An 18514-nucleotide genomic window follows, 5' to 3' on the forward strand; every position below is an offset into this window, starting at 1 on the left:
GGTCCTGTTACCTACTTAATATATTCTGGATTTTTATGATAACAGATGCGGATGACTAAGAGTGATAATTACAAAATTTACAGACGCGGAAATTTTTTTTTTTGAGATATTAATAAGAATTTTTTCTTGTGTGTAATAAATTAAACGTATACCTTATAGCTAGCGCCATTTGAGTGTCATTGACACGCCAACAAAAATGCTCTGAGAGCAAAGTATTTTATTAATGATTCCGTTTACTTTTGCGAGCAAATACATCGTGGTACATTACAACTCTAAAGATGATTTAAATGTCTCTTCACATTGTAATTATGTATAGTATATCATTTGTCGGGTCAAAACATCTCACATCTACACAATATCTTAATATACTTGCTCAAATGTACAAGTTTTTGTGAAAAAATGATAGGTACAAGTAAACGTATCGATTATCTCGATATGAATAATTAGAGTGTAGATGCAGGGAACCGAAGGCGTCCGAGCAAAGCTCTTTAACAACTAGAATTTTGAAATTAAAACCTGATACTGTGCAGAGTTATCTCCCTTCCCATGTGCTTGACGGTCCGGAAACCGAAAGCAGTACCCCAGTGGAGAAATAACAAATAGTCTATATCAACCAAAGCCTGGGACATTTACGAAATGATCAAACAGCTGGATGAACTAGACTTGTGGAGAAATCGGGATGAAATATAATTTTGGTATATGCAACTTTTCTGAAATTAAAGTTTTTAGATTTATCTTCTTTATTTGAATGTACTGCAAAGGTTGCTGGGATGTGCATCCCACTTTTACTATGTTATTGTCAAGTTACAGATACATCTTGTTATACCAGACATATTTTTTATTCACCAAAAATATTCTATGCTCTAAGGTATATTGCTTCTGATTTGGCATTAAATGCTGTGGCTTTACGAATATCCTGGTACCGAATAATTTCAAACGAACTTTGGTATTGAGGTAAGAAGAAATATTTGGCACGGCCTTTGTGACATGTTTTGATGAGATAGCAGCCTCGTATGAAAACAAATACAAGCCAGCCAAGAGTGGGGCACTCAACGGAGAAGTTGTCAACCAGAAATTCGAGTACTTTTATGAGTTCGTTCTTGTATATTCACAAAATGCTTTTCAATATAGTTCTGTATATCTCGTTGTTAAAATAGGCATTTTTAGATCTACAAATCATATTTGTTATCACGAATAGGCTTCCATTGCTATCATCACTTTCTGTATAACAATCTATCATGTCTCGAGCAAGTTTACTTTGCCGGTCAAATAATTCGCGGTTCATAACCTTTGTATAGAAATTATTTTTGGTTAAGAAACTTGTAATCTTAAGTCAAAGCTAATAAAACTGTACATGAAGCTGGACTTGTAAATATTTACAGTTTTCCCAAATCCTCTGACCATAGATCTTTAGACACAAAGTCTTCAAAAATTTAGGCCCCTAGCATCACTGACAAGTCGTAGAAGGACGAAACAATTGTATGATGTAGCATCACTGACGAGTCCTAGAAGGACGAAATAGTTGTGCAACGCAGTTAATTCAATATTTAGCCCTATTGTATGTGGTTCTAAATTTGTATGTTGCTTTTTGAATAATCTTATAACCATCGAGATGTACATCCTGTATATCGTTGTCTCCTGTCGATACATGAACCTCACTATCTACAGTAGTATATTGATTTGTGGGGTCAGTTCACCTCACTATCTACAGTAGTACATTGATTTGTGGGGTCAGTTCACTTCACTACAGTAGTACATTGATTTGTGGGGTCAGTTCATCTCACTACCTACAGTAGTATATTGATTTGTGGGGTCAGTTCACCTCACTACAGTAGTACATTGATTTGTGGGGTCAGTTCACCTCACTATCTACAGTAGTACATTGATTTGTGGGGTCAGTTCACCTCACTACCTACAGTAGTACATTGATTTGTGGGGTCACCTCACTATCTACAGTAGTACATTGATTTGTGGGGTCAGTTCACCTCACTATCTACAGTAGTACATTGATTTGTGGGGTCAGTTCACCTCACTATCTACAGTAGTACATTGATTTGTGGGGTCAGTTCACCTCACTATCTACAGTAGTACATTGATTTGTGGGGTCAGTTCACCTCACTACCTACAGTAGTACATTGATTTGTGGGTTTTCTTTTGTTTTGTAACATGGAATGACAAAGACATGACTCCTTTAATCAATGTGGAAATACACATCTTCCAAGGAAGAAGAAAAATCTTTGATGAAGGAGAAAAAAACTGATGTTATCTATAAAGAAATTTTACTTTTTGTTTTGTTATTCAACTTCATCAACTTTTAAAGGAGCAAATTATGTCAATTACGCCATCTATTTCAATCGGAATATCGGAGATGTTTCACTTTTTCTTGTATTTAAATTCGGATCGTCAATGTCAGTTTTGTCGTTAACGTAGACATAATTATCATGTTCTGTGCCTTCACGACATCATCCAGCACTATATTCCCAGTTGAACTGCATAAGGTTTTCCCATCGAAAAATCGAATTACGGTATCGATACAAAGATAAAAAGGTGAATATCTACATATTTTTATTTTTTGGGCATTGTTTCCCAAGTTATTCACATGTTGAAAAGTGTTATTTTATTTATCATTTCGGAGTCGTCTCTCATTTTCGTTCCCTAGTTCTGCGATTCAGGTCGGAGATGAAACCTCGCTTGTATTCAGGTTTAATGGTCGATATATTTACTTAACGGGGAGTCATTACTTAATGTCTAGTTGTAAACACGTCACACATATCGATAGCTTTACAGGTCTGCAGTACATAACATGTGTATATAAGATATTTCTTGTCCGGAAACTCGGATATAATTAAACTTTATAATCATTAAATTTTTTATCAACTCTAAAACGTCTGAGTATTAACCTGGGATAGACAGTATGCCACACTGTACTATTCTTGACGTAAGAGGGAGCTACGTTTATTGACTTAAAGGACTAGCAAACCACCTCATCTAGATTTTGACTTTTCTTCCTGTCACTTTGGATTTTTCTTAGTCGACTCTTAGGCTTCAAAGTTTAGGCCCTTAGCATTAATGACGAGTCCTAGAAGTACGAAACAGCAGTATGGTGCAGTTCTGTCCATCGTTTGGCTCTGTTGTGCTTAAATCCAAAGTTGTATTAAAATGTGCTATTCACTCGTGTCTTCATTGTACAATCATCGAGATTAGTCCTCCGGTTGTCCTGTAACCTATATGCCACGTTTAAATTCATTCGATCCGTGGTAAGGTTCAGAATATACACATGTACTTAACATCCTTCTAAAATTATTTGATATGTGAAAATAACGAATTGAATTGAATTACTGGGCTAAGTCACTTCCCCATGCAGATTTCGACATTTCTTTCGATCACGATTTTCCTCAGTCGCCTCATAGGTTAAACAATTAGGTTAACAGCATCAATGGCGAGTCCTAGAAGGACGAATCATGAGTATATTATAGTTTTATTCATTGCTTGGCTCTAGTTGTCTAACTTTTGTACTGAAGTGTGCCCGCATTCCCTTCTGTGTCGTTTGAACAATCTCCCCAGTCTACCCACCTACACTCTCGTCTGATATCTACTTAACTCTTGAATACTCCTTGATGTATAAGAATATATCTTGATCTCTTTCTGCAGTTTTCGTACTCAGGTAATCAATTCTGAATTCCATGGGTTGACTCTTGACTTGAAGCGACTAACACCTTAGATTTCAACATCGGGAAATGGAGAATTCGGCTTATGAATAATATAATTTATACCGGACCTTCACCATGACAAGCTAGTAAGACAGTCATAGAAACAACAACTAGAACACAAGCTGTGAATTGAATATGGCCGTTTATTATAGTAAACGACATTTGTTATTTACAATGTAGTTAACAATTTATCAATCAAATAGACCGAACAAGTCTTAGATGGGGTTCATAATCTGCCTACATAATACAATATATTCATAATAAAGCGATACACGCGCCTATAACGTTAAATGTGTTGTTTTTGTACATATTTTCGACGTCTTAACATTGTTTTTCGTAACTATTGTTTATAAACATGTTCACGCTCGGTTTATTACGAAGAAAGCCGAGTGGGTCACATGGCTTGTCACGTGACTTTTAGTAATTAACAGGAAGTCTTAGTTTTGTAACATACTATTGGAAAATAGAACGTTTTATATCGTTTTCTTGTAGTGTTTATTTTTTAAACATTATAGTCGCTTTAAAAGTTTATGACAGGACAACCAAATACAAGAAAAGGTTCATATGTTTATTAATCAATATCATGTACAGGACGATACAAGGCTTGTAGAAATATTAATACACCACACTCGTTGTCACACTTCTCCAAGTATATAGACGACACGAAGGCATGTAGACAACAACGACGCGGGTATTATAGGCACCGCACACGTGACATTGTTACAGATAGACGACGGATATTATAAGAATATAAGAGATAAGACGGCGAAAATTTAGAAAAAAAAATTGTGTCGGGAATAAAACAGATGACGCTTAACGCTGAAGATTTTTTTTTTGACCCAAGCCAAAATACAAGTTTAAAGACTTACCAGAAGGTGTTGCACCACATTGGGTCACCAGCCCTGACCAGTTCCTGATCCAAGGTCAGCAAAATGCTCACGGAAACCTATCTATCTAGCCACCATGTGGCGCTATACATAAAAACAAACAAATAACAGACACGGCATACAATGAAGTCCTACAGCAGATATAACCGATTCCTGATACAGTTCTAACAGATTTTGTCTCAAAAGACCTATTGATACAGTATTGAATTACATTACACGTTTTACATTATAATTTAAAATGTGAAACGTAATTCAAGATAAATACCGGATCGTATATAAGGTCCCATTCAATTCTCGTGAATTTTTTAAAACAAATCTTATATTGCTTTTGATTTCACTGAATCTCTGACGCGAGGTAAAAGGAGAAAAAAATTACTATATTTATTTATCCAGTAAAACCGAAACCAATGTAAGAATCTTTTTACCACATAGCTTAAATACTTTTGAAAACATTGATGATAAAACCCATTCTACGAGACTGATACAAACTCTAAATTGACGATAACCTCCCTCTATAACTCTGCCCTTGTTGACAGCACAATAACATGACGTCATAAAGTTAAAAGTCACAGTAGAAGTGCTGCAAGATCATGCAACACGTGTAACGATATTAGTTATGTAATTGGTGTTATTACACTGATGACATGATAAAAGAATGTTTTCCGTTCTAAGTCTCCCAGCTTTCCATATGTACAACTTGAAGAATAATTTGGATGTGTCATCCGCGTCATTCATAGGCCATCAATTGAAGCAAGTATAATTGGCGATCACTTCTTCATTTCAAAATACATTTAGTGTTGGACGGCTGAATCTTCCGAGGAAGACATTTTATGACTGAGAGAGGAGAAAGACAACGCATTTTTCTGACCACCTGAGGATGTTATCTTTGTCATCACACGATTTTTAACTGATGACAGCACGACTCGGATGTCAACGGTGATGAGCCAAATGAAAGGCAGAACAGCCGTCGGTATAAGAGAAACGAAATAGTTATTAAAGTAGCTATCAATGGACGGACATTCGGTCATACGGCGTATACAGATCACTATCCTCGTTATCCAGATTAGCCAAGGTGTGTTAAAGATCGCAAAAACAAAACTCGTGATCCATACACACAGTGTGGACATGAACAAACTTGCAACTTCCGGTTCCACGATCTCCGCTGATAAACGATTCCAGTCTGACTTCCAGAACTTGTAAATAACCATCGTTGTTATAGTTATTAGTACCAGCAGGTAGAGTGGAATATGGTACGCTATGAGTATGAATGGAATATGAAAGGTATGGTCCACCAAGAACACACAATATGTCTCGTGAATATACCTGTTTTTTGTCATATCACCCTGTTTGGCCAGAACGATGAGCACCGCACCCAGAAGCCAAAGACACCAGGGAATCACTATCGTCACCCTTGATAGAGTTGTTGCTGTTTTCTCACCAATCAGCGCGACCAATCGTAGTTTTACAATCACACGTTCAATGCACAGTGCACCTACCATGAAAGCAGTCATAAAGATCTTGCTGTTTAATATCACGATGTAGATCAGACATGCAAGGTAACCATGACGCCATTCTCCCCACGTTATAAGGGAGTCCAGTAACATTGGTAGGGCAAACACGCTGAAACACAAGTCAAATACACTTAGGCTAAGAACTCCCAGGAAAAAGGTTTGGGTTCTCAAAGTCTTGTGATACAAGATAAGGATAATGATGCCGAGGTTAGCAGGAATAGAAACGACGGTGAGTGGGATGAAACGCAAATTCAACTCTAGGATTTCGTTTGGGTTCCTTGTATACGTACTCTGAGTGCTGTTACTTTGCCAGGTAGTGGTGTTATAACTGACCACCGTCATGGACTGAAATGGTAGAAATTTAATTGGTTGAATATTTAGATAAATATGTTAAGTATGTAAATCACACAACAACAAATACAACACTCTGACAATCATTATATAGATTTCCATTTTACTTTCCGATAGTATTTTTTTGATATTTTTTTTTCATTAATGATGTACTACTTTGAATAGTACAAAATTAGAAATTAAATGTTAAAAAAAAAACATGAAAATTAATATATTGCTTCACTGCTTTTCCCGGTACCGACGGAAAATGTGCATAACATGAAGTAATTCATTTTCCCGCATAAATCTTATTTGTTTTCAGAATAACATATATTTTTGTTATTATAGCGAAAATATTTTTTTTTTTTTTTTTTTTTTGAAATAATATCTAGTTTTCATTACACAGTAAGGGTATGATACTGTGAAAATGCTAAGTTTTAATTTGATTTAACGAGCTTTAATCTTCATAGTAACCAAAAAATGTTCCAAAATGACATAAATCCTTTGTTTTACCATCTTCTAGCATTAAAAACTTTTTAAGACGAAGTTTCGATAGAAAAAAAATCGACGATACTTTCCATGATTAAAAAGTAAGGGGTCCATGTACTTTGTTTTTTGCAAGTTTTTTCCAAGATCAAGAAATCTGCTGAAATATTTATTTCCGGGTTCTAAATATCCGGGAAAGTGGTCACTCACCAAGTCGGAATTTACGAATTTGAAAATGTGGCGATAATTCATGCAAAATTTGGTTGAAATCTACCCATGACTTCAAGAATGAGTTATACTCGAGGAGGTTCCTTAACAACCAGAAAATGTTGAAATCATCGACACTATTAACCGCTTGACACCGTCAACTACTCCGTCAAAAAAGTAGTCCACGAACAAAACGTGATAAAAATCAATTGTTTTCATCTTATGAATACAAATATAGATGACAAAGTATTTATCAAGACAAAAGTCCAAGATATTATGGTTGAATTCATTTTATATTGAATTATGTTTTCCTTCCGGTCAAAACATCAGAGGAGCACATCCTTAAAGGAAAATAATAATAAAAAACAAAACAAAAACAAAAACAAAACAAAAACGTATACACGCATGTTGAAACATCGGTTTGTTTGAACAGCTTCTTTCGTTCACAAAAATACTTGGGTTGCTTTTAGAGGTAACAGACATAATGCAGACGGTAAACTAAATAGTTCCATAAATAGTTTAAAACACATCGTTCATTTCTTCGTTTGATTAAGAAAGCAATAAATATAATGAAATAACAATCTGTTATAAAAAAAATCTCAAAAACGTTATGCACACAGTGGTAGCATTACGAAACAAAAGTTTGTGCGCAGTGATTTATACCAGTCGTTGTGACAAGGATTTGTATATTACTGCGCCAACCGCATCACAGATGTGCATATATATGTTGTTGGAAAATTACTTAAATGTACTATCTTACTTACTATATATATAACATTTAACAATGAATGATAGCTACTGTTTTCTACATCTAAAGGTTTGAGAAGTTCAGCTAAATTAAACAGACAGGCTTACCATTGTATGCGAGTTAAGAATGCATGAAAGCGATACCAAGACCTCCGGAAATCTCTATGTCCTCTTTCAAAATCCGAACGTTTTCAAAAAAACACATAAAATCTCCCCTTCAGCATTTATACTACTTACAGTATCCTTCGTCTTATTCCTTGTAATCAATTTGCAATTATTTATACCTCGGAATGAAAGAGAGTGTTTTATATACACGTATGATAAAATAGTTGTTGATTACTTACCGGAGTGGTGGAAGCCATGCCGACGTGTCCTGGTTACTCCTCTACTACCGGTCTATTTGCAGCGCGTTTTTAACTCCTTATATACAGTGTTATATCGGCTATATAATTAACACCCTAATTATGTCGGGGGTTTAATTGAGATAAGTACAGTGACCATCAACTTAGAACGATATTTCTTGCTGACAAAAATATGATAAAATTGAAGGGAAATTCTATACATGTCCATGATATACGTGGAGCATGAAGGAGACGGGAGGAAAATTCTCTATATGTCAAAGATAAACGTGGAGCATGAAGGAGACAGGAGGGAAATTCTCTACATGTCAAAGATAAACGTGGAGCATGAAGGAGACAGGAGGGAAATTCTCTACATGTCAAAGATAAACGTGGAGCATGAAGGAGACAGGAGGGAAATTCTCTATATGTCAAAGATAAACGTGGAGCATGAAGGAGACAGGAGGAAATTCTCTACATGTCAAAGATAAACGTGGAGCATGAAGGAGACAGGAGGGAAATTCTCTACATGTCAAAGATAAACGTGGAGCATGAAGGAGACAAGAGGGAATTCTCTAGATGTCAATGATAAACGTGGAGTATGAAGAAGACGGGAGGGAAATTCTCTACATGTCAAAGATAAACGTGGAGCATGAAGGAGACAGGAGGGAATTCTCTATATGTCAAAGATAAACGTGGAGCATGGAGGAGACAAACGAAAAATTCTCTACATGTCAAAGGTAAACGTGGAGCATGAAGGAGACAGGAGGGAAATTCTCTACATGTCAAAGATAAACGTGGAGCATGAAGGAGACAGGACGGAAATTCTCTATATGTCAAAGATAAACGTGGAGCATGAAGGAGACAGGATGGAAATTCTCTAGATGTCAATGATAAACGTGGAGTATGAAGAAGACGGGAGGGAAATTCTCTACATGTCAAAGATAAACGTGGAGCATGAAGGAGACAGGAGGGAATTCTCTATATGTCAAAGATAAACGTGGAGCATGAAGGAGACAAACGAAAAATTCTCTACATGTCAAAGGTAAACGTGGAGCATGAAGGAGACAGGAGGGAAATTCTCTACATGTCAAAGATAAACGTGGAGCATGAAGGAGACAGGACGGAAATTCTCTATATGTCAAAGATAAACGTGGAGCATGAAGGAGACAGAATGGAAATTCTCTAGATGTCAATGATAAACGTGGAGTATGAAGGAGACGGGAGGGAAATTCTCTACATGTCAAGGATAAACGTGGAGCATGAAGGAGACTGGAGGGAATTCTCTATATGTCAAAGATAAACGTGGAGCATGAAGGAGACAGGAGGGAAATTCTCTACGTGTCAAAGATAAACGTGGAGCATGAAGGAGACAGGAGAGAATTCTCTATATGTCATAGATAAACGTGGAGCATGAAGGAGACAGGAGGGAAATTCTCTATATGCCAATGATAAACGTGGAGCATGAAGGAGACAGGACGGAAATTCTCTACATGTCAATGATAAACGTGGAGTATGAAGGAGACAGGAGGGAAATACTCTACATGTCAATGATAAACGTGAAGCATGAAGGAGACGGGAGGGAAATTCTCTACATGTCAATGATAAACGTGGAGCATGAAGGAGACAGGAGGGAAATTCTCTATATGTCAATGATAAACGTGGAGCATGAAGGAGACGGGAGGGAAATTCTCTACATGTCAAAGGTAAACGTGGAGCATGAAGGAGACAGGAGGGAAATACTCTACATGTCAATGATAAACGTGGAGCATGAAGGAGACGGGAGGGAAATACTCTATATGTCAAAGATAAACGTGGAGCATGAAGGAGACAGGATGGAAATTCTCTATATGTCAAAGATAAACGTGGAGCATGAAGGAGACAGGAGGGAAATTCTCTACATGTCAAAGATAAACGTGATCCATGAAGGAGACAGGAGAGAATTCTCAATATGTCAAAGATAAACGTGGAGCATGAAGGAGACAGGAGGGAATTCTCTATATGTCAAAGATAAACGTGGAGCATGAAGGAGACAGGAGGGAAATTCTCTACATGTCAAAGATAAACGTGGAGCATGAAGGAGACAGCTGGTAAATTCTGTCTATGTCAAAGATAAACGTGGAGCATGAAGGAGACAGGAGGGAATTCTCTATATGTCAAAGATAAACGTGGAGCATGAAGGAGACAGGAGGGAAATTCTCTACATGTCAGATAAACGTGGAGCATGAAGGAGACAGGAGAGAATTCTCTATATGTCATAGATAAACGTGGAGCATGAAGGAGACAGGAGGGAAATTCTCTATATGCCAATGATGAACGTGGAGCATGAAGGAGACAGGACGGAAATTCTCTACATGTCAATGATAAACGTGGAGCATGAAGGAGACAGGAGGAAAATTCTCTGAATGTCAAAGGTAAACGTGGAGCATGAAGGAGACAGGACATCGCACATAAATTTGGGTTTAAATGCAATATTTCAAGACATCAATATGTAAGATAACTCTTTAAGAAACATTGCAAATATCTTGTCTTTTAATGATCAGAAATGTCTTGGTCACATCCGTAGTATATACAAACCTAAATCAGCGGCTTACCTCGATCTATTCCTGCAACGAAACCAATATGGATAGTCTTTCAACCAAATTCTTTTACGCTATGGTTTTGATTTTCCTATTGTATTTTTCCCTTTTCTATATAGTTACATCCTGCCTCTCCAATCTGATTCGACTTTCAATTACTTGTTCGAAATATCACAAATTCTGGCCAAGATATTGACAGCTGACAGATAAAATCAAAGATTTTGCGCGACACAGGTTGTGCCTGATATGGGAAGGTTTTGAGGTCTTATTTGCAAATATTCGAACTTTTTGTTCGATATGGAAAAAAAACATGGCCGATGCCTGCCAGATTGTCCCCTTAGTTGTCATTTGAGAACAAAACATTACTAATTTTATATTGTCAATGTTTTACGTGTACTTAGCTGGCTACAATTTCACGAATATTCCTTAACTTCAGGAAATATCTATAACCGTTATGAAAGTTTAAAAAGAACACTTCAATTAATGGCAATTAAGGGAGATTCATGAAACTGAAGAGTTCTTACACGACCGGAACACATGGTGTTATTCTCCTTGTTCTCTTTCCAAAATCTTTTTTTTTAATTATTTTATTCGTAGTTTGCCCTCATCTCAGCGCCTTGAGTTTGGCCTCGTCTCAGCGCCTTGAGTTTGGCCTCGTCTCAGCGCCTTGAGTTTGGCCTCGTCTCAGCGCCTTGAGTTTGGCCTCGTCTCAGCGCCTTGAGTTTGGCCTCGTCTCAGCGCCTTGAGTTTGGCCTCGTCTCAGCGCCTTGAGTCTGTATTACGATTCTGGTGACTGTTATTTGCCTATATCAGGATCACTAATATGGACGTACCTCGCATTGAAGAGATACCGCCAGTTCAAAGCGGCGCCATAGTGTTCTAATGGCGAAGCGTACAAGTATTAGAAATACTGTACATTATGTGAGTCGGTGTAACAAAAGTTTGTTTCCATGGGGATGACCTATTGTCTCTCCGAATTATCCCCATGTTTCTGTTCCGGCGTCCATAATCCGGTCGATATTCCATTGGTTGTGATATGGAAGCGTATGTTGATATAATGATTTAAGCATTTAGGTCTCAAGTTTTCACGTTAAACTTATATTGAACATGTGTTTTGAATTACTGTCTTTTATCATATCTGTTGTTACCCTAAACCATATCACGTGACTAACATTAGGCACGGACAAGCGCTAGTATGGCGATAATATACATTATCATTACGATGTGATAAAATATCATTAAAAAACATTGATAAGCAGATTGCTTGACGAAACGGTTTGTCGCCGAGAGAAAAATTCGGTCAAAAAAACAAAAACAAAAAATTGATGCTACCGCATAGACTTAAAACTTAATAACTCTTCTAATATAAAACTGTTATTAAAATGTGCACAAAAAGGATAAGAACAGGTGTTCCGGAAGGGTAATTATTTCTAATAATCCAGCAGAATTTGCTATTTCTAATAAGAACTCTGCTTTACGATCGTAGATATAAGCTCTTATGTATATACGGACAGCCTTGCTGACAATGAAAATTCCCACCATTCGAAATTCCTGAAAAAAAATCCAAGTCGTTTCAAAAGTCTGTTTTATTGTTTTTATCATTCCACCGTTGAACTATTTATTTCGCCTTATGTCTGTGGTCAGTAGTCAGGCTGTCCGTCTGTTCATCAGTCCGTAAATAATTCTTGTTATCGCAATTTCTTGAGAAATCCTGGATGGATATTTTTTCTTTTTTAATTTCATATGTAGGTGTTCCTTGGTCCCTAATTTTAATTTTGGGAGTGATAAAAAAAATGGCAGACAGGTGAATATGTTGGATTTTGACGATGAAAGTTGTTGTTGCTATTTCTTAAGAAGTACTTAATGGATATTACTTAAATTTCATATCTAGTTTTCACTTGTCCCTAGTTGTGCCATTTTGATTTTGGACTGATCAAAGAAACTAAATGGCTGTCAAGCGGCCATCTTGGATTCTGACAAAGAAAGTTTGTTATCTTTAGTTCTTCACAAGTATTGGATGGATCTTTATCAAATTCAATATGTAGGTTCCTCGTGTTCCCTAGTTATAACTTTCAGAATGTTTGACTGATCAGAAAACAAAAAAAACACAAAACATAAAAAAAAACAACAACAAATAGCCAACAGATGAACATATTGTGTTTAACTAGAGGAATTTTCAAATTTCATGCAAATTAAAAGCAAGAAAAGAGAAATAAAAAAGGAAAGAAAAATCGACTGCAGAACAAAGGACCTAATAATGTTGGGATCTTGTTGAAATTGGAGTTTAAATTACAATTTTGTTCTACCCAGTTGCCCTTTAAACCCTTTATAACATCGTGAGAATATCTCCGAAGATAAAGTCACGTTTCGATGTCACTCGACTGTACCGAACGATTTTGTCTGAAATCAGTCTCTACTGTATGTAGGTGGATTAATTTAATAGGTTTATCTTATATCTGGAGCACGGGTCTAGGTTTCCTTCCCTACCACTTCGGTATATATTATTGAATTTCAATGCTTATTAAAGGTCGAACAATATGAAAAGTGGACTCTGTTTAAGCATAAACAGTTAACTTTGCGTACAATCGACCTAGAGATGCCCTAGATACCACTGGGATATGTCGGTAAACATCGGAAAGCAAACGTCCAAAGTGCTTTTGTTTTTCAAATTCATCACCATTTCAAGTTTGCGTGTCTATATCCTGTACGGTGTTCTCATCTTTAGAAACTGAAATGAACTCTTAAAAAGACTCCAACTTCGTGCCAAACATGCCATAATACACTTATAATTAATATATATTGTTTAAAAGCGGTATTTAATCATTGCATTGATGTCTACACACGCGAGGGAAGATGTCTATCTATGTTGAAGAAACTGAATTGAAGACAACAAAGGACACCATAGAGATAGACCGTTGGCCCCCCCTCCCTTTTCGGACCCACGTCCTCGTCCCCTTTCAGACCATTGCCGCATCTGGTATGAAATGGTCCTTTTGGACAGACACCCCACGGGAGAAATGGTTTGCTTTTGGGACCTGTGTTACCCGACAGGAAAGGACTTGTCCTTTTTGACTGACGGTCCTCGTGAAGAAAGGGTCCGTCCTTTTGCTTGCGATGTTACCCGATATGCCAGAATTAGGCCTTTTGAACTGGTGTCACTCGAGAGGAAAGGCGTTGTTCTTTTGGACTGGTGTCCTCCGTGATGAATGAATTGGCCCTTTTTGAGAGGTGTTACAAGTGTGTTCCATGAGGTAAGGATGTATCCTTTTGGAATGGATGTCCCCCGCCAAGGAATACTCTGTCCTTTTGAACCGGTGTCCATCAAGGAAGAATTTGTCTTTTTGGATAGCTCCCCCCACCTCCCCCATCACCCCGTCATGTTTGACAGCGTTTCGTTAAATATATCGGTGTGTCAATTGTTTAAAAAATGTTTCTGTAGGAAATCACTGTACACATTTGCTTACAATCAGTTGTATTGTGTACAGTAAACATACCTTTGTAACGATGTCTGTAACATTCTCATTATAAGTCCATTTGACTGACAGAAGCGAGTTGTGTATGAATCACTCACATACTCCGTGTGTTATATGTCTCTGCATACCTATATATGATACACTGATAATGTGTATAAAATACACAAACTATGCACAACTGCTTATGAACGAACCAATATAAGAGAAATATACACATTTATCTATACACGTAAACGTGTACCAGTCATTTATAGTGATATGCCTACATGTATGATATTACGTAAGCACTTCATAAGGAGTGGTTCTCAATATTGTTTTAATATTACAAGATATTGTCTTTAATACTTCATCAAAACATTTCAAGATAATTTCAGGACATCTTATCTCTCTATTTTGTAGTCTAAATACATACACTAAATGCTGTATCGATTACGGAACCAGTTCTTTAAGAATGATCGAATTTATATCAAACTAAACATGCGCAGTGCACTAACTGAACTCATTTATATTTTGTGACACTAATGACGTGTAGCCTCGGTTACGGTTACAACTATAAACATACCGAAAACGAAAGTAGGGTTAAAATGGCGGCCATATTGCTCAACAATTTCATGTAAGGTGGGTACCGTTTTGTTTTGAAAATGTTCGTAATGTTTTGTACTTTAATCTACCATAAATAGTAACTGTTTAATCATCGCCATACAGGCATTTCAAGTCATTCTAATAACTGTTTATTGTCTGGAATATACCTAGATATCTGTATTAATGTATAAATACATGTACGACAATACACCTACACTGCAGTCATGATACAACTTTATCAATAGAAAACTTGAAACTACGACTTAACTACAACTTTATTAATAGACTTCATCAAGTACCTTTATAAAGAATAAGTTAGTTTTAAGTAAATTCGTGATTCTGAAGGTGATAAAAATTCCATATTGACATAATGATAACATTCCTAATCTCGCAGTGTGTTAACAAACCAGCATTCCGTCCTGTTATATACAATTATTCAAGCAAGTGCCCCTTCGCTATAAGTCTTACTAAATACATCCGTGTTGTCGTTTATGTGAACGGAGTTAATACAAAATACTGAACTGAAGGCTTACAACACAGTATGGTTACTGTACGACAAATATCAACCAGTTAAACTACAGGTTCATAGCTAGTATTGATTGTCTCAGTAATCATATCATAACTGATTATTATACAACCATTGAAATAAACTTAAGTTTTGACTGTTACGTGTACAACTTGAATATAAGATAGGAATTCCGGGCTAGCATATATTCTTCTTCTTCTTCTTTCTTCTTCTTCTTCTTCTTCTTCTTCTTCTTCTTCTTCTTCTTCTTCTTCTTCTTCTTCTTCTTATTCTTCTTCTTCTTCTTCTTCTTCTTCTTCTTATTATTATTATTATTATTCCAATATTGTGGGTTCGTAATCTTTTAAATTGTAAAAGCTAGACATACAGTCTATTCAACTATTTGTAGATACGTATATTTATAAATTATATTTGTTTTGAATTTGTGTGAATTAGATATATTTTGTTGGTGGTATCAGCTACATTGTATTAGATATAGTGTCTTCCAGCGATTTATTTGATCTAAAAACAAAACACATGATACATTTTATATGGATATATCGGTCGTTAATTGAAATATAAAAGTTGAATTCTCAGTGTCCGGTGAATTAAGCATTAGCGCTTTCATTCCTGAATATGGAATTCTGAAGATTCAGGAACGAAACCGCTAATGCTTAATTCGACGTGTTGTTTTAAGTTATTCTAATAATCAGAAACACGATGTGCATTTAAGTGTTCGTGTTTCTGATTATTATCCTCATATATTGAACCGGACACTGAGCTGTTGATATTTTCATCATATATATATATATATATTTCGCTTATCACGTAATATCCATCGTTAAAAATGGGTACTAATTTATTGGTCAAGGTCAACCATAAAGTCATAGGTCAAGGTCAACTATAAGGTTACAGTTAAGGGTAAAAATCAGGTACGTTTTGAGAACCGCCAGAGATGGACTTTCTCTGGTGTATCGATCCGATTTACTAATTACAATTAGTATGTCTAAATTATTGTAAACTGGTAAGTTTAGTTTTTTTATCATAGACATAATAATTGTCATTAGTATATTTTTATTTACTTTTCCTCCATTGATTTGATCATGTGTACATTTATTATTAAATACGGAAAAGTGATAATGCTTAACAAGAATTCTTCCTTTATCTTATATAGTATTGAGTGTATTTTTTGAAAATTCCTGAACGTTTGAGAGGTTTCTAAATAGTAGTATACTACTTCCGGTTTTCATTTTACTTCCGCCGGTCCTCGGGGGTTATCCTCTCTCTTTTTTTATGTATTTGTAGGTGAGTAGACAGTTGTATTTTGATTTTGACCATCAAAACATGTTTCTTAGTTCTCTATGTTTATATCTTTTCTTTCTCTTTACTTTCTCTGTTGCTTGGCTAGAGTATTTTCTATTGTTATTTGGAAACGTTACGTGATGGAAGGGGTATTTATTCTGTCAGCAAACTGCCAGGGTCTCGGGGATATAACTAAAAGGAAAGACGTTTTCTCATACTTAAAATCTAAGAGACTTTCTATTTTCTGTTTGCAGGACACACATTTTACTGAAGAAAACCAGAATTTTCTTAGAAACGAATGGGGTTTTGATTGTTATTTCAACTCTTTTTTTAAGTCGAATTGTAGAGGGGTGGCTATTATGTTGAACAATAACTGTGAAATTAAGGTAAATAAAGAAATGAGGGACTTATCAAGAAACTTTTTAGCACTTGATATTTTAATAGAAGGTACAAGAATTTACACTTATATCACTGTAATGTATGGGCCAAACACAGACGCGCCAAATTTTTTTGATATTCTAGTAGACACTATTGACGATTTTGGTAATGATAAGTTTATTATATGCGAGGATTTTAACCTGGTTCTAAATCCAGAGTTAGACTATGATAGGGGTTATAAAAATGTTAATAATCAGAAAGCTAGACAGAAACTGCTAGAAATTATTGATAGTTATTGTCTTGTTGATATTTATAGGTAATTACATTCAGATAGTAAAAGATACACTTGGAGGAAAAAGACCCCATTGAAACAAGCACGCTTAGATATATCAGAAAACTTGTTATCAAGCGTTTTAAGTTCAGTTATAGAACCAGGATACAGATCCGATCATTTGTTTTCTTTAATTAAGTTAAAATTTAGTGAATTCATAAGGGGTAAGAGATTGTGGAAATTTAATTCATCTCTTTTATATGATGAAGAATACTTGAAATTAGTCCAAAAAAGTGATTTTACATACAAAAAGCCAGTATTGTCTTCCGGTATACAACTAAACTGCTTTACATACTAATTTAGATACAGATATTGAATCTATGATTGATGACCAACTTTTTCTTGAAACCTTACTCATGGTAATTAGGGGGAAAATAATATCATATTCATCATATGGAAAGAAAGTGCAGAACAGAAATGAAGATTTACTTAGGAACACTATTCAGTACATGGAGAAACAAGAGCAAGTAGATGTTGAAGAATTAGATGTTAAGAAGAAAAAAGAGTTGGAAAACATTAGAATTAAGAAAGTTAAAGGTAGTGTAATAAGATCAAGAGCTAGATGGCAGGAAGAAGGGGAAAAAACCAACAAAATATTTTTTCAATTTAGAAAACAGAAATTTTGTTTCAAAAATAATACCAAAAATAGAGAAAGGGAATACTGTAATAACACGCCAAGAGGATATTCTAGAGGAGGTTCGCTGTTTTTATGAAAGTTTATATAATGACACCTCTGAAATAGAAGATATTGATTTAACTGAATATTTGGACACCTTTGAGGTCCCAAAATTAGACAATAGTGAGGCAGAAAATGAAAAATAACAAAAGTCCTGGTACGGATGGTTATACAGTTGAATTTTTAAAATGTTTTTGGAAGCAGTTAGGGGTTTTCATTGTAAGATCTGTAAACTGGGGATATAAAAACGGTATCCTTTCTGTAACGCAAAGACAGGGTGTTATTACATGTATTTCCGAAGGGAGATAAGGGGAGATATTAGTTATTAAATTGCTTCAGGTTGTATAGCAGGTAGAATAAGGTCAGTTTTAAATAAGTTAATATGTGAAGATCAAACAGGATTTATTTCAGGCTGTTACATTGGGGAAAACACGCGACTGGTATACGATATCATGCAACTGAAGATATGAAT

At 35.8% G+C, this 18514-nt stretch overlaps 2 protein-coding genes across 3 annotated transcripts in view; one reads left to right on the forward strand and one right to left on the reverse strand.

Annotated features, from left to right (window-relative positions):
- Positions 1 to 18514, forward strand: part of LOC132546062 (ADAMTS-like protein 2) — a 108142-nt gene that overhangs the window by 65655 nt on the left and 23973 nt on the right. The window lies entirely within an intron of this gene.
- LOC132546135 (uncharacterized) lies at positions 4154 to 8255 on the reverse strand. Of its 2 annotated transcripts, none has more exons than XM_060209832.1 (2): positions 8223 to 8255; positions 4154 to 6453 (listed from the first exon to the last, which is right to left on the reverse strand). In XM_060209832.1, exons 1-2 carry the CDS (start codon positions 8238 to 8240, stop codon positions 5389 to 5391), a joined length of 1083 nt encoding a protein of 360 aa, XP_060065815.1. In that variant the 5' UTR covers positions 8241 to 8255; the 3' UTR covers positions 4154 to 5388. The 2 variants fall into 2 exon arrangements, with proteins under 2 accessions (XP_060065815.1, XP_060065816.1); XM_060209833.1 differs by lacking the exon at positions 8223 to 8255 and adding an exon at positions 7987 to 7998.

This window comes from Ylistrum balloti, unplaced genomic scaffold (genome assembly GCF_031769215.1).
Source record: "Ylistrum balloti isolate Yb309-2 unplaced genomic scaffold, AGI_CSIRO_Ybal_v1 Utg369874, whole genome shotgun sequence".
NCBI classification, from domain to species: Eukaryota; Metazoa; Mollusca; class Bivalvia; order Pectinida; family Pectinidae; genus Ylistrum; species Ylistrum balloti.